This window comes from Mauremys reevesii, linkage group 2 (assembly GCF_016161935.1).
Source record: "Mauremys reevesii isolate NIE-2019 linkage group 2, ASM1616193v1, whole genome shotgun sequence".
Taxonomy (NCBI): domain Eukaryota; kingdom Metazoa; phylum Chordata; order Testudines; family Geoemydidae; genus Mauremys; species Mauremys reevesii.
The window spans coordinates 73,414,146-73,431,076 of NC_052624.1; the positions used below are offsets into that span (position 1 = coordinate 73,414,146).

General features: G+C 41.8%; 1 protein-coding gene and 1 long non-coding RNA gene across 4 annotated transcripts in view; one reads left to right on the forward strand and one right to left on the reverse strand.

The window, feature by feature from the left end:
- The window catches only part of RBMS3 (RNA binding motif single stranded interacting protein 3), a 904,530-nt gene that overhangs the window by 389 nt on the left and 887,210 nt on the right, over nucleotides 1–16,931 (forward strand). For all 3 annotated transcript variants that reach the window (XM_039527080.1, XM_039527079.1, XM_039527082.1), the window contains exon 2: nucleotides 256–449. In XM_039527080.1, the coding sequence (XP_039383014.1) occupies nucleotides 277–449 (173 nt within the window). In that variant the 5' untranslated portion in view covers nucleotides 256–276. The remainder of the gene's footprint in view (nucleotides 1–255; nucleotides 450–16,931) is intronic.
- LOC120399147 overlaps nucleotides 2,924–16,931 on the reverse strand; it is a 31,890-nt gene continuing 17,882 nt past the window's right edge. The window contains exons 2-3 of the long non-coding RNA XR_005594988.1: nucleotides 3,219–3,325; nucleotides 2,924–3,039 (exon numbers count right to left, since the gene is read on the reverse strand). This is a non-coding gene — a long non-coding RNA (uncharacterized LOC120399147). The remainder of the gene's footprint in view (nucleotides 3,040–3,218; nucleotides 3,326–16,931) is intronic.

The window sequence follows — 16,931 nt, forward strand, 5'->3', positions numbered from 1 at the left end:
TTTGCTTAGTCGCTAACGATCTGCTTAGTTAGCGTTTGCTGTTTAGGGGCGATTGAAGGCCATCGCACCAAGGACACACACACACACACACACATACACACGCTAGATACAAAAGTCTGGAGGATCTAGGGGGAAATTGCAGCCACCGGATCGGTGCAGAAGAGGCAGCCAGAGCTATGCGTGCCACGGCCTCCTGAAAAGAGAAAGACGCTGGGTGGTGGAAAGTATTTTGTCTGCTTTTGTCTTGAAATACAGTGAATTGGAAGATGGAGATGGATGTTAAGGGAGTTTCTCAGTGCCCAGAGCCCATCCCCCACTCGCAGGGGTCTGGAGGCTGTCAGCAGCAGCAGCAGCAGCAACAGCAGGATGGGCAGGCAGGGGAAAGTGCAACTGCTAGTGACAGTAATAATCCAGAGAAGAGGCAAAACAGTGAGAAAGAAGACAAAAAGGTAGGTCCGCCGCCTTTAAAACGGGCATCGCCAAGCACAGGAGAGGAGCCTTCCTTTATAAACTACGATCGCTTGTGGTTAGATAGGAAATTAGAGTAGGGGTGGGAATCCATTCTGTAGGGAATGAAGAGGAGGATGACTTTGGGAAGTGAAAGCATCTAGCCTTACTAGGAAGAAGTGTACCCTGATTATTATTATGATGTTTTATTATTATTAAAGATAGTTATTTTCTTTTTAAATGTAAAGAAGAGATGTATAAAGACAGAGTGGAAGGTTGTTTAAGGACAAGGGAAATTAAGAGGGTCATAGCAAAATAGCAATGGATAGAAAGCACTTCTCTGCCCATTCAAACATAAATGATGTGCATTTGTCTCAAATGCATTGTTCTATGTACAGTGCATTGAAAGTGGCTTTGTAGAGCTTGAATTAGGAGAAATTGAAAATGATAAAATGTTGGCACTAAAGTTTACCTTACTTTCAGTATTTAGTACTGTGAGTGCCTCTTCACCCGTAGCATCCTTTTTTAGCTAAGGGCAAGAGGCGAGTTACCTGTAAGGAAAGAAGCCTAGTAAATCTGTTTCTTCAACCCTGCTGTGTCATTGTAGACTAGGGGACAGCTGCTTACTACTGTACTGAATGAAAATCTTTGGGTAACTGAGATAAATGAGAAATGGGTCAAATTGCGTTCTTTGGTGCTTATATATCTTCTGCTAAATGAATCATAAAGTAAGGAGAATGGAGTAGAAAATATTGCCATTAAGATAACGTTAGCGGAGTGCATTGATCAGTGCTTTTGTCTGTAGGCATTGTCTTCATTTCCATTAATATTTCCCAGCATGGGTTTACTTAACTGAAGCCTATAAATTGTATGTGTATAGATACGTAACAGACACATACTGACAAATGCATAAGTTTTAATATAATAATGAATTTTGCATTCTATGTAAAATTAATGATAAAAAATTCTTAAAGTTTCATTGAAATCTGTGCAGTTTTCTAAGTGAATAGAGATCACATGAATAAATTTTAATCATGTTTCAAAATGTTGCATTGTACTAGAAGTGAGCCATGTTTCATAAAGTAGTTTTCTAGTAGTACAGTTTTATTTTATGTTAGAAATGTGTAAGGAAACACTTATACAATGAAACAATGTAAACCAGTAATTAAATAAATTAGTGCAATAACTATGTCAGGCCACATATTTATAGAGCTAGAGTTGGATTATCTTGAATATTTTGAAATCATTGTATCTTTTACTGGAGACCGCTAGTTCACAATATTTACATATGTGTTTCATAGCTGAGATACTTTTTGATTTGTTGACCATCTTGTAAAATCAGTACAATTGTTTTATTAAAAAAACAGTATATTAAAGATTGATAATTTGAACAGGGCCTGTATGGCTAAGTAAGGTGAATAAAAGGTTTTTATTTTTTAAAATGATAACTGATGGCTTTAAATATTCTAATATATGTAGATAGCATTTCAGTCTCCCTTGTGTGTATGAATATTTAATTCTGTCATGAATGCATATTACTGTAACATATTTAAATGACTGTATATGTTCAGTTTTAGGAATCATTTTTGTGCATGATGTTACTAACAGAACTTTAAATGTATTCATTCAATATTAGTTTACAGAATAATTAATATGTAGAGCTAATGCTGCCATTTTCATGTGTTGGCTGAGCCAATGCCTTGAGCATTTAAAAATCCTGCCATCAGCAGAAATGTATGCTCAGTAGTTACTTTTTGATGCATCACATAGTCTGTCTAATGTTCTACCAGCGGTGGCTAGCAGGAAGGAAGGCAAATAACACATATGACTGCAGGTGAAATGAGTACTAGAAAAGACTTGACTACAGTTAGCTAATTAATAGGTGTAGGTAACTGAGTATTCTACTGATGTTTTCCTATATATTTGTCAGCAATTGCTTGACTTAGAATCAAAATACTTTTTTTTCTAGGTGTAGTCTTTCAAAGGTATTTTGATGTGTCCTTTTCTTACCCAACATGGGTTCTATTTTAACCCTGCTGTTGCCAAAAGTATCTGCAGTGCCTGCAGGTTACATTTGTGGGGAGAGCTATGCTATTTCAAACCTCACTAACTGTATGAATCTTTTCTGGATGCTTTTCCAGGACAATTTATACTTCTCATTAATGCCAAATTCTTTTGAGTCCCTTAAGAAACAATTACATTGAAAATGTGGGGAAAAGTCATTAAAATGGTAATACAGTCCAACACATTTTATATTAACATGGGAAAATAATACTTTTCTAAATCAAAATCCAAAAAACCCCAAATATTGCATGAAACATCATATAAGATCCTTCTAAATGGACAGAAATAACATGATCTTTGCTTATTTAACTATTAAATAGACATCAAGGGCACCTTGATTAAGAGCTGCATTTCATAGCTATAAAGCACCACACATGTAAATGATAAAGAACATAAGTAACAATGAGATCTCCTGGCATATTGTAGATAGATACTCACACACACACATGTTTCCTAAAATTTTACAAAAATTAGGATTTCAGGGTATCTCAGGATTCCACCTTCAGCACTTGCTTCCCAGGATTTTACCTGAGTAATAAAAAGCATTATGTTTTAGGGTCCACTTCCACTTTCACTGAAGACAATAGAAGTTTTGCCGTTGACCTAAGTGGGAGCTGGATCAGGCTCATGATCAGTAAAGCTATGTTTTTCACAGTGTCTCAGAATGAAACTTTGTCAAATCAACTGTCTACTGAAAATAGACATACCTTTGAATTTTGCAGGATACCCCATTACAAAGGTGTCTCAATGTCTTTTTAGTGGATCTCAGGTTTCTCTGGTCCATCAAACATTCGGAAAGCTGGTAGGCCCCAATCTAGTAAAACATCAAAACACACGCTTACTTTTAAATATGTGATTAGTCCCATTGACTTCAGTGAGATTACTCACATGCTTACAGTTATAATAGAGGAGTGGTATCTTTGAAAGCATTTATTTAGTCAAGGATTTGGCTGTGAAAGATGTCTGTGGTAATAGCAACTTGTGACCCTAACATGTCTCTGTACATGCTAGAACAGACACTAAGATAAAAAAAAATAAATTTAGGCAACTAAAGAAAGACTTTTAGGTCCTTACTCAGACACCTACAGAAAAACATTCTGATTTTCAAAGATGCTGAGCAGCTGCGTCTCCAGACCTATGGGTTTTCAGCACCTTTGAAAATCAGGCTCTTCAGTAGGTGTCTACATAGAGATTTAAGTGTCTAACTTTACACATCTAAGTTGGAAATTTTTGTTCTATTTTTTATTTTAAACACTGAGGAAAAAACTTCCATAATTCAATTTTTTCAAGTATGTACAAAAGAACCCAGTGCATTTACAGGCATATCCACATCTTCCACATTATACCCAGACTGCAGATGCAAGAACCCCTTGAAACAGCTGCACATTGAAGAACTTTCTGCATATTTACATGAAAATAAGTATAATAAGGTTACAAGAAAAATAAGCCTATTTGGGCTGGGTACATTGATTCTAGTTCAAAAGCTATTGTGCTAGTGCTTGATATAGGACTTCTGAAGTGCTTTGTGTGCTTATTTGGATGCCATTACTCAGAATGCTCTTCTACCTCATACCTATGTGAGAGTGGTGCTAGTGTGTAAGCTCTGAGAGGAAAAAGACCACACTTTGAGCATACCGTTGAATGCATTCAGTATTAGGCTGGAAATGACCTCCTTACAGAAACCCAGAAAGGACCACAGCCTTTTAATATTACCTTTTTCTCCATATTCTCTCCTTTTTTGGGGGGTGGGAGGGGAAGGGTTGTTTGTTTTTAAATACAAAGGCATCCTTTTGCATGTGGCATCATAGGACTCCAGCATTTGATATAACTTCTGCACCGCTCCTCTGTGTTTGATGTACTCTCAACTCAGATACATTTATTGCGTGTATCTTAACTTCTACTGGAATCTACAATTCTACCTTCATTGTATATTGTCATGAGAAGGTACAAATACTTTCTATCAGTGTATGTTACTTCTAGCCAGGGCCATCCTTAGGCATACGCAGCATACACAGCTGCATAGGGCCCCAAATTTCATGGTGCCCTAGGCAGCTGTGTGCTGCATGTGCGGCAGCACCAGCCCCAGTGACCAGCCCTATCACTCGGCTGGTCGCCCCTGCAAGGAGCAGGGCCGTCCCTAGGGGGCTGTGGGGCCCCGACAACTCCCTCCGCCCTGCCTCTTACCCTTCCCCCTGCTCCGCCCCAGCCCATCCCCATTCCGCCTCTTCCCCCAGCAACCCCGCACTCACCGGCAGTGGCGGGAAGCGGAGCAACCCAGCTCCAGCCTGCTCTACTCTGCCAGCTCCCAGCCGCGGCGCTCCGCTTCCCGCCTTTGGTCAGTGCGGGGAAAGGATCGCCCCCTGCACTCACCAGTGGCACGGAGCAGAGAGACGCAGCCCCAGCCTGCTCCGCTCCCTTGCCCTGGCCCCAGTCATGTCGCTCGGGTTGGGGAAAGGACCGCTTCCGGATATCACCAGAGGTGGGAAGTGGAGTGTTGCAGCTGGGAGCTGGTGGAGTAGAGTGGGCTGGGGCCTGGCTGCTCCATTTCCCGCTGCTGCTGGTGAGTGGGGGATCCCTTCCCCCAAACTCCCTCCCCCGAGCGACATGGCTGGGGCTGGGGCGAGGGAAGTGGAGCAGGCTGCTCCCAGCACCCTACTAATCCCCCAGGCCACTCTGGGCCTATGGGGCCCCCAAAAGTGGCCCCCCACAGCTCCTGCCTCCCAGACCCTGGGGGAGGGAGGCCTGGGACCCCACAGAGCCCCCCATGGGGGGGCTGCTTGTGTAGGGCACCCAAATGGCTAGGGACAGCCCTGCTTCTAGCTGCTACTTAATTGCTAAGCACTAGCTGTCATCTCCACGGGGGCTGGTCTAGTGGGTGGAGCTGGAGTCATCAGCCTGGAACCAGAGCTGATGGTCAGAAGCCTGGAAAGGAAGCAGGGCTGGAGCAAGGCAGGAGCAGAAGGGAACAGGACTGGAGTAAGGCTGGGAACAAGGCTGGGGCAAGGTCTGTTGTAGCAGCAAGCTGAGGAATCTGCCTAGTTGCACAGACAACTTCCTGGTGTCCTCTCCAGGCATAGGTAGTGTGCCTGGACCAATCAAGGACCCTGAGAGCACTGTCAATCAGGCCTTCTGTGGATGGCATATCCGGTGGTACTTGGGCCCACAAGGCTGAGAGCCTGTTAATGGCTGCTCTGGAACAGCTGGTGGGTGATAGCATAAATGCAGTAGTTGCTCAGCACCAGCAGATCCAGGTTCTAGACACGTGGATCCTCATACTAGCTTTTCCTGGTTGTTGCCAGCTTTATTAGGTGTTTTGAGAACCTATTTCAGTTTGCTGTTATACCTTAAGTGGATGTGTCAAATAATAAAAACCTAAGTAAAAGAATATGTATTTAGAATCTCTTTATTTACAAGTGGTGTATCTAGAGCCCTGCAAGAGAAGAATGAGGTCTTATACCATTTTTACATTAGTTTTAAGTATTAGGTAACAGTTGTAGAGGGTGGGGAATCAACTTCTGAGGTCTCTCAAACATTGATAATGAAGCAACATTCAGGGTACATCAAACACACAGGAGTGGTGCAGAAGTCATATCAAATGCTGGAGTCCTATAATGGCACATATAAAAGTATGTCTTTGTACTTAGAAATAAACAAAAAATCTTCCTAAAACAAAGGAGACATTATGGAGAAAATGATAATATTCAAAGGCTGTGGTCTTTTCTGGTACATTGATAGAATTTCCAGGTAAGTTTTGTAAAGTTTTATGAAGCACTGGGCACTCTGCAAGGGGAGCATTTTCTTCTTGACTCCCATCCTTCAGCTCAGCTGCAATGATGGGGGCCAAATGATGTCTTTCCGTCACTTTTTGTTTTGTGCCAGCTTCACCGCTTTTCTCACTTATAAACCTTTTTGTTCTCTGTCATTCTTCACTATGTCTATCCAATGCATCCTGGGTCATCTTCTATTGCTAGTTCCTCCTTGCACTCTGGTATGTATTGCCAGGTATAGTATCCTTTTTGGGTTCATTCTTGACATTTCTCCAAACCATCTCAATCATCCTTCTTGAATCTTGTGTAAAAACATTATTTTATGCCCTAGCCATTTTCTTGTCACTTCATTTTTTATTTTCTGCAGTCTTGAAACTCTCAGTATTCCCCATAACCAGTTCAATTCTCCAGTCAATATATTTCATTCATTGTCTTCCCTCATACTTCAACATTTAGATCCATACAGCAGTATCAGCATAACGGTTGTCTCAGATACACTGTTTTTTGGTTTTATCTAAATGTTTTTAGACTTTCAAATCTGCAGTTTTCCAAATACTGTAGCGGCTAGTCTGATTCTACTTTTTATATCATCTTTACAGTTCCCATTCTTTAATACTAGTCCTCCAAGGCAAACAGATTTTTCTCTGTGTGTTCTAGTTCTTTGCCTCTAACTCCTTCCTCTAACTCTTTGCCTCTAACTCTTCCTCTTGTCTTCCAGTTGCCATATTTTTTTCTTCTCCATACTGATCTTCAATTCAAAGTTTCTGCTTTCCTGGGCCACCTCGTCAGTTATTCTCTGTAAAACTTCCTTGGTCAGTGAAATGAATTCAATATCATCTGTGACTCTAATGTGATTTACGTCCTCCCATATAACATGAGTCCTCTTTTTTTCATCTCTCAGTGCTACATCCATTACTGCTTCCAGTACCAAGTTGAACAAATCTGGTGATAGGGAAATATACTATTTAAAAATGATTCTCCCCTTGAATAAATAGCAAGAGATTTTTTTGGCAAAGAGTGAGCAGCTGTTTAAATTTTTCATCTAAACGATCAATAAGAGGATGAAGCTTGAAAAGCCAATCACACAGTGAATAGTTCCTGGGACAAGCACAGATATTTTCATTGTAATGTTGGAATTTCAATAAAACTTGGTACTATTTCTAGTCATACTCATTACAGAGGGAAATGAGGTGCACGTGTGGATGATCAAATCCACAGCCACAAACAATGAACGCCATGGTTGCACTTGAAGCATCAGGGATAGAACTAAGAGCTATCTGCTAAGAAAATACAGGATGCTGGCATTGGGCTAAAGAAGAATTAATAGTTGCTGCAGCAGTATTATTAGGGTGTTGATGCTCTGGAGGGCATGCCACCAGAGGATGTATACTACCATTTTTTGGTTCTGTTTGTACAGCACCTTGTACAATGGGGTCCTGATCCATGGCTGAGGTTCCTATTTATACAAATAAATATTAAATTATAATAATATACACTTGAGTAGGTTTGACATTGCATCCAGTATAGTGCATGATTTAAACAGGTACATACTTAGGCCATGATTCAAAAAAGCAACCTTATTCAGGAAAGCACTTAAGTATATGCTAATACAGTGGTTGGCCAGTACATGGCATATTCCTTCCAGTGAAGTAAAGCTTGTCTAGTGTTCACAGGAGTTCATAACCAACAGTTGGGTGCCAGCTTGTAACAAATTTGTGGCTACAAACAATGGAGATCAATTAAGCTAGAAAGACTAATATCCATGGTGTTACAAACAAAGTATTTCCACTATAGTTGTAGACAGTCATAATGTTTTTAGGTTCTCAGTGCATGTGGTGAACATTTATGATTCCAAGTTGTTTCCATGTTGCCCAGATATTTATCATTATACTGAAATGGAATTGACTAAACCAATTAGAATGCAGAGATGCTGTAGAGTTATTGATACATAAACTGTTCATTGTTTTTCTCAGTTATACAGTTCCCTGGAGTCTGATTGGTTGTGGGAGTCTCATTCACATAATGACTGTAATTATTTTGCACAAGCTGTACAATATGCGAATCCGTATACTCTGATTGGCTGCCAGCCATAATTACTCAGAGAATAGGGATTTACATATTCACTGTACAGTTATTTCCCAATAACCCATTCTCAAAAAATACTGACGAGCAAAGAAACTACAACTGAAACAGCTCAAAGGGAAAATAAATAAATAAATGTGTGTTCAAGTAATGCCCAGAGTTCTCAATGAGGGCCCTGTTGCACTGTGTGTTGTATAATAAAAGACAATCCCTGTCCCAAAGAGCTTAAACATATTAAAGGTCTCCATAATTAATGTCTCCTTTCCTTCTTTCCCCATTACTCTCTTCTCCTATCTCTCTTCCTCGCCCAATTCTATAAGGCTCCTGTCCCTAGAATAACTGTTGTATATTTGTTTAAATTATTTGTTTACACTACTTGCTGATAGAGCAAGGGAAAATTAAGGGAAAATACATTGTGTGAGAAACTGTGTTAACTAACATATTTTAACTAACGCAACATAAAATACAATTTAGCTCTTAGTGCAGACAAGGACAGTCATTTTAAAATGTGCTAGGTAGCCATGATTAACCAGTACAATACAATAATAATTATTCAGTAGCTCATCATGACCAGCTAACATGTTTTGAAACATGCCTGTCCTTTTCGTTTAAAAATCTACTAAATAGGACAGTTTTGCTATGTAAATGGTAAGTAAGAAGCTCTATTGAATTAAATTGAACTCTTTGGGTAAATAAGTGTTGCAGGATAAGGCCCCAAAGCACAGGCTAATAAACAAATAGTTCTTTGGCCTCAGAGTTCAGTTGCTATAAACATCTCAGCCTACAGCTTCAGAGTTTATTTCTGTAAAAAGGATTCACCTTCAGGTAATTGTATTACACAAGTTGGTCAGAGCAACAATATTAGCAATATCTGAAAATGCTGTACCAAGAACACACTGTTCACATTAGTTTCAGGTGACCCACAAATAACTATTATGTTTGATTAGAGGGTGAAAAAAAGGAGCGGAACCTCTGCCTCTTTTATTAACACAGGCTCCCTGTTAATTGATTTCAGCAACTGCCTCAAGCACCACTGACACCTCCTCTTCACCAGTAACTAATGATTGTGTCCTCACTGAGGATATTACTAGGACTGTACTCACTGCCAGACTCTTCTGGCAGAAAATGTGTCTCTGAATCCAAACCTAATGCAATTACAAGATTCCTGCATTTGATGAAATGTAATTAAAGTTGTAAATATCTACCAAAATTATTACTTATTATTATATAGCATCATAGATGTGAATTGTGCTCTGCAGAGATTTAAAAAATGCCAGGTCTCTGCCTTGAGCCATTTACATTGCAAATTAGACAAAACACAGCAGGGATGACTATAAACAGAAGATGGGGAGGTGGGTATGGGAGGACAACGTATAAAACAATGTAACAGTCTACTGTTGAGATACCTTAACACTGGAAGAGTGTGGAAGGAAGCCCAGGGAGAATGTCATTGGTATAGAGCTAACCAAAAGCAGTAAGTTTTGAGTAAGGATTTGAAGGAGGTGGTATATGGTCCACTTTGGGGTCAAGAGAACTTTATGAAGTGGGCATCAGTACAGGAAGTACACATCAGAATCATGCAGAATGGAAAGTCACATCTGGGCCCCATAGACATTATAAAGTGCTCTGATGCAACCTTTTAAACTTTATGGAGTGTGTTTTGAGGACATGAAGACTTCCTAAGTATCTGGAAACCACTTTTAATAGCTAATTATTTTCCTCCCATCTCTCTTTGCTCCATATTTAATCAAAGGCAAAAGTTTGTCCTTACCAAGGTCAGCAGATACTAAAACATTTAGTTTCTAAGGCATGGAGATATGAAAAGCTAAAAAGTAACTTGGAAAATGTCAAGAAATGAAATCATTCTCAGTTTTTGAACCATCATCTTGCCCAAATGCTTCATATGATATCCTCCAAACTTTGCAGAATAACTGTACTTTGGGTTAAGAGGCGATTTCTGGCAGATTGGTCCAGTATTGGTTACTAGTGATTGTGTGTGTGTCTATGTGTGTTTGTAAGTGGAAGCAAGTTTTAACTTCAACTGTGTATAGAATATTTAATCTCACCCAAATATCTTGCCAATACGTCACTTCCACAGCTGTCCCAGACTATGTGGAGACTAGGATTGCTACATAATCTGGGGCAGCTGTGGCAGTGCTAGGCCATGAGACGTATTGAAAATGTCAGATGTTAAACTGACTTTTACCTTAAACTTACCAGTTTTCGTCCATGCATTTATGGGACCCAATTTGTGCATGTGCAAATGATTGCACAAGGAAAGATAACCTGGCACATCATTTTCAGAAAAGCCACTCAAGGACTTAATAAATGGATGTGCAGAATTGGTGGGCTTGCTGGCGGGGTCTCAGAGGAAGGCATGTACAGTTTGTTTTCAGAGATGTATGGCAGTCATTTATGTATGCATACTTTCAAGTGTGATTTTCGTGCATGTGTGCATGTGTTCACATAAATACGGAGCACTTAAATTCAGGGAGGAGTGTGAGTATGTTTGCATGGAGTGAGGAGAAAGGATGAAGCCAGAGAGCTTGAGAGGAGGAAAAGGAGGAGGAGGAGGAGGAGGAAGGCACAGTGTTTGGGAAGAGTGGAACGCAAAAGCAAGCAGCAAAGGTACAAGCAAGAATACTGAATCTGAATCCTGCCAACTGGGGAGATGAAAAGGTGATAAAAGGTCACATTTCCCTCCTCCTTGGGTCCTTTACCAAGAGCAGCCCAGTTAGATCTGAGAAATGGGGCCAATGTGTCAGCTTCCTGAATATGCCAGAAGAGCAGGTTCCTCAAAGTAGAGAAACAAATGATGAACACCTCTATGAGAAGCTGTATGAGGACCTAGAGAGTTAAAGGCAGCATATTTATTTTACATTAGAGGCAATCAAAGCCTGGAAATCTTGCCAATAGGGTCATATCACAGGGCCATCAATAACACCACTGGTATCAGCCAGCCAGTCACCTCTACCTTTGAATCTGAATCTTTCTCATGCTATCAGACATTGCTTAGGGCACAAACAAGGCTCTGTTATCCCTATCTATCCTGAGATGCTCTTTGCATGTCCTCTGTTTTGTTAAGTCCCATATATTTTTCCTCTCTAAATATGATTTGATAGACCATTTCTTCCTGCCAGTCCCTTTTGCATGTTTCTCCAGTTGCCCAGTGGCATGCTTACACTAATTCCTAGGAGTACTTCTTTGGCGTCCTAATTGCTACATTAGTTTCCCTAAATATAGATAAAAATGCAGGTGTGCTCTGAAATAGCAAAGTTTTTATCTGTCAAGGGATTCTATATTCACGTCTCCAGAAGCCACTCAGAGTGACATAGGCAGCCTATACGTACAGGAAATAATCATACTCCATGAACATGATGACATTCTGCAATGCTAAACTGCTATTCACAGAACCCATTATCCAGAACCATATCATGACTTTTTCCTACTCATACATTCAAGTCCAACAGGACTAATCAAACCTGGACAAATTCAAGTTCAGAGGTACAGGATAAATTTTTCCAAAGGCACTTAAACACACAGCTATACGTTTATAAAGTATTTGTGTATTAGTTATACATTGTTCTTCTTTGAGTGATTACACATGTGCATTCCACTCACGGTGTGCGTGCGCCCAGAGCACAGTCACCAGAAAATTTTCCCTCTCTGGTACCCTCTGGTACTGTGTGCCAATAGCACAAGTGTAAAGAAACAGCTGAGCCCTGCCTCCTCAGTTCCCTCTTACTACCCATGACAGTCGCTGGAACTGGCATCCTTTCTTTGCAAGCTCTCTCAGTGGTCTTCTTTTTCTTTTTCTGTACATAGTTAGTTAGTTGCTGTTAGCTTTGTGTTTTACTGGAATTTTTGCCTGTTCCCTAGTGCTAAGGCATGCCTTGTTCACTGGGCTTTAAGCCATGCAACTCCTGCAACAAGACTATGCCCCTGAGTGTCCCACACTCAAACTGCCTCAAGTGCCTGGGAGAAGTTCGCATTGGCAACCATTGCCAGATCTGCAGGGACATTAAGCCTCACATGAAAAAGGGCCAGGAGGCCAGGCTGAAGTTTTTGCTTATGGAGGCAGCACTGAGACCTCCTTCTAAGCCAGGCCAGTCAGACTCGGCACCAAATGCCTCAGCGTTGGTAAGGAGTGCTCTTCCTACCATACTGGCGTTCCAGCACTGATCACCATCCCCAGGGCCAATGTATAAGAAACAGACAGCTGAGAGAGGACGATCCCTGGCACCAAAGACAGCCAGATACGGGGATCAGAGTGGAGTGCAATCTAAATCAAAGTACTCCTCTGCCTCACTACTGTAGAAGTCGACAGCATTGACTCCAGCACCTGTGCAGGCACTGTCAAGGACTTGACTTGAACTTAGTCGTAGTCTTATCGAAGCTTATGGGAACACCATTTGAATCATTGGCAACTTGCTCCTTATTATACCTCTCCTGGAAAGTGGTTTTCTTAGCCATTACTTTGGCCAGAAGGGTCTTGGAACTCCATGCCCTTACATCAGAGCCTCCGTATACAATCTTTCTTTAAGATAAGGTGTATTTACGTCCTCACCCCAGTTTTCTCCTGAGAGTCATTTCATGGTTTCATAGCAGTCAGGCAATTTACCTGTTTTTTACCCAAAGCAGCATGGAAATAGAAATGAACAATGTCGTCACTCATGGACATTAGACAAGACCTAGCTTTCTACATGGAAAGCACTAAACCATTCTGAAGGACCACCCAACTGTTCGTAGCTGTAGCTGACAGGATGAAGAGTCTCCCAATCTCTTCACAGACAGCTTGTCCTGGATCACTTCATGTATTCAAATTTGTTACAATCTGGAGGGTGTTTCTCCATCAGCTAACCTGACTGTTCATTCCACAAGGTTGCAAGCATCCTCAGGATATTTTTAAAGCAGCAACCTGGTCATCGGTGCACACATTCTCCTCCAATTATGCCATCACTCAGCATTCCAGAGATTTTGCCAAATTTGGCTGTTCTGTTCTGCAGTCTATGTGCCCATGAACTCCAATCCCTCCACCTAATCAGCAGCTTTGGAGTCGGTTACTAACTAAAAAACGGTTACTAACCTTCCTTAACTGTTGTTTTTTGAGATGTGTTGCACATGTCCATTCCATGACCCGCCCTCCTGGCTCTCTGCACCGAAGTTTCCGGAAGGAAGGAACTGAGGGGGTTCAGGGTCAGCTGGGTGCTTTTACTGGCACTATTGGCACATGGCAGCAGAGTGCGCTTGAGCCACCTCGATGGGTACCATTGAGGGAAGCATTTCCAGCAACTGTACTTGGGGCATGCACACACCTAGAGTGGAATGGATATGTGCAATACATCTCAAATAACAGTCACGGAAGATTATTAACTGTTTTATCCTAGAATTAACAGGTGACAGAAACTTTCTCAGGTGCCCTTAGCTGATGACACAGAAACCCTGTTTGCAAACCTTCACAGAGGAAAATTCCATTTACATCTTTAGATAGGACATTTGCTATTTTTAAGATACACTTCAAGTGCTTTGATAGATCTGGTGGGCAGGGGCGGCTCTACCTTTTTGGCCGCCCCAAGCAGTCATGCGCGGGAGGCGCCCCGGAGCCGCGGGAGCAGCGGACCTCCCGCGGGCATGACTGCAGAGGGACCGCTGGTCCCGCGTGGCTCGGCTGGACCTCCCACGGCTGCAGACGGTTCGCGGGTCCGGCGGCTCCGCTTGAGCTGCTGCAGTCGTGCCTGCGGGAGGTCCAGCCGAGCCGCGGGACGAGCGCCCCCTCCGCAGTCATGCCTGCGGCAGGTCCAGTCGTCCCGGGGCTCTGGTGGACCTCCCGCAGGCATGACTGCGGCAGGTCCGCCGGCCCAGCCAGCCGCCCACCCGGCAGGCTGGGCTGGCGCCCCAGCCTTTTACCGCCCCCTAGATTTTGCCGCCCTAGGCACCAGCTTGTTTTGCTGGTGCCTAGAGCCGCCCCTGCTGGTGGGCAGTGGTGGCACATTCCATAGCTACAAGAAGATCAACCTGGTAATCTTGTCATGCTGTGTACTTTATGCATTGACATGGAATACCTTCAGTTGCTAAGGCTAAGATTGCCACTGCTAACCAGAATAAATCTGAGGAGTGGCAGTGGACTACAATGATGACAATCAGAATTCCAGATAGTTGCAGTGGACACTCAATGAGGTGAATTATTAAGGTGAGTTGCTAAATTATTATACAGAAGTGCAGCACACACTATATCTCTCTGTGTGTGAATCATATATACAATGCAAAATATAAATGCTTAAGTTCTGCTTCCCAAGAGGATTTATTATATAAATAAAGCTACATAAAACAAAACAGAAAAAAAGCACCAGTGCAGCAATTATCGTGGAATAATGAATCATACTTAAAAAGTCAAAACAATAGAAAATGCACAAACACAATAATGGGAGCTAGTGATAAAAGCCATATGTAAAATAAGAGGGAAAAAAAAAGAATAGGCGCATTACCCTTCTTCCTCAGCTCTATTGTTAGTGGCTTTGAGGTTAGCCAAAGGGCCACCTCTATAGCAGGGCACTGTGACAGCTTCCTGCAGGCTCTGACGAATCAAGGGTCACTTTCACCATGGCTTAGTCTTCTGCTGAGGCTCCTTACTTCTCCAGGTGGAAATGGATGCCAAATTTGAGGCCTGGCGGGAGGCAATGTGTTACCTCTGGTCTTCAATCTGTTGCTGTCCCCTTTTGTCAGAGAAGGTGTTTCCCAATCCCACTCAGAGACTAGCACCAGCATGTGTTGCCAAGCAATTAGTTATTGAGTATAATCCACAAACTGGCTGTGGTGGCGTGTGTGCTACTTTCTCAATTCTAAAAGGGTCTGTAGTCTGTTTGCTGCAGACCTGGATCATACGCTGTATGAATTCCTCAGAGGGAGAAAACACCCCAGCTGCATGGCAGGTTCTGCAGATCTTTGGTCCTCTGGGCTGTTGGTGATTCAGGAATTAATTCAAGGGGATTGGGGTACAGAGACTGGGATGGGGAGGATTGGGCTGTAATGGGGGTGAAGGAGGAGCTTGCCTGGCATCCCCAGAAGACTCTTAAGGGCTGATTGATGGTGGGCTCTAGTATGGGAATGGAGAGGAAAATGCACTGGTCATAATCCTGTTACTGTGCTCCTCTTCTGCAGATGAGTGTGGGTCCTTGGTGTGGTGATGATGGTAGGATGTGTCTGCTGGCCTCAGAAGCTTGTGAGGTTGCAGCAAGTTGGTTAGCATTACTGGAATTCTCTCATCATTAACAAGAAAGCCTTTCAAACTGATCAATACCAGCAACACATTTTCTGTCTGACTCCAGGGAACTGTGATGGACACATGGGCAACTAGGAATGCACAGCTTTCTGGAGGAAACCTGGCCTTGAGCAGTTGCATGGGTCTTGTGTCCATATCATGGGTTTGGGAATGTACAGAGCATTACTGATATTCATGTAATTTTTGTACTTACACAGATAAATAAGGGGAATATATTCTCCCCTTGTCGCTGGCTGTTCTTCTACATGCTGTCCAGACCCATACCCTCCATGTTGTGCCTTGCAGTGAGACAGACCTTGTCCCTCTCACATTGGCTGTGGTCTAGGCAAGAGCCTGTTACCGTGTGGCCAGTTTACCTTTGCCATGCTTATCTTTAGCTCCTCTAAAGTCCTGTGATGTCTCTGCATAGTGCTAGTGCTGCTTCAAATTGCTTATGTCATCCCAAATGTTAGCCTTCTGGGTAGCAGTGAGGTCACCAGAGAGGTCATCAAACAGCCTTCTCGCTTAACAGATGTGCAATATATTCCCTCATCCTGCCAACATCGGATTGAATTTCAGTTGACAAAGGATGAAATATAGGATGATGGAAAATATTTTGAATGTTTTTTTAAATTTAACTATATTGCAATAGTTTCCATTTCTACTCAGACTACCAAATATTGTTTTAAAAGGGGGATAATAATACTGACCTCTTTTGTAAAGCACTTTGAGATCTCTGGGTGAAAAGTGCTATACAAGGACTAGGTATTATTGTTGTTGTAAATAAATCATTGTGGTATCATTACCAAAATATTGTATAAGGTGAATCCAACGGTAGAGAAAATTACTTTTTTGAAGTTAATAGCTAAATACATGTGTGGGAGCTTTAGATTATGAGTTCTTTGGGACAAGGACACCATCTACTATAGTGGGGCTCGAACACTGGATGGGACTCCTAAGCTTTGCCTGGAATACTAAATAAATAATAAAACCCAAAGCATTATGATGAATAAGGAATGTAATTAAGACATACAAGTGGAGTGCTATATCTTTGAGATCCTATTGACCTTACAGAGCTACAGTAAGTTTAAAAAACCTCTTAAATTATATTCTTCTATACTGTGTCGAGAACATTTTTATAGTTTACTGAAAGCAGTATGATATGAAAGTGGAGTTCTAACAAAGTATATCTTTCTAAAACGTATTTACAGTAGTTAATAGTTCATATAAAGTACTGGCATAGTAATTGAATTAGAGATTTAAAGTACCTTGAAGAATAAAAACATATTCTGAAGTTGAAACTGTCACCAGAA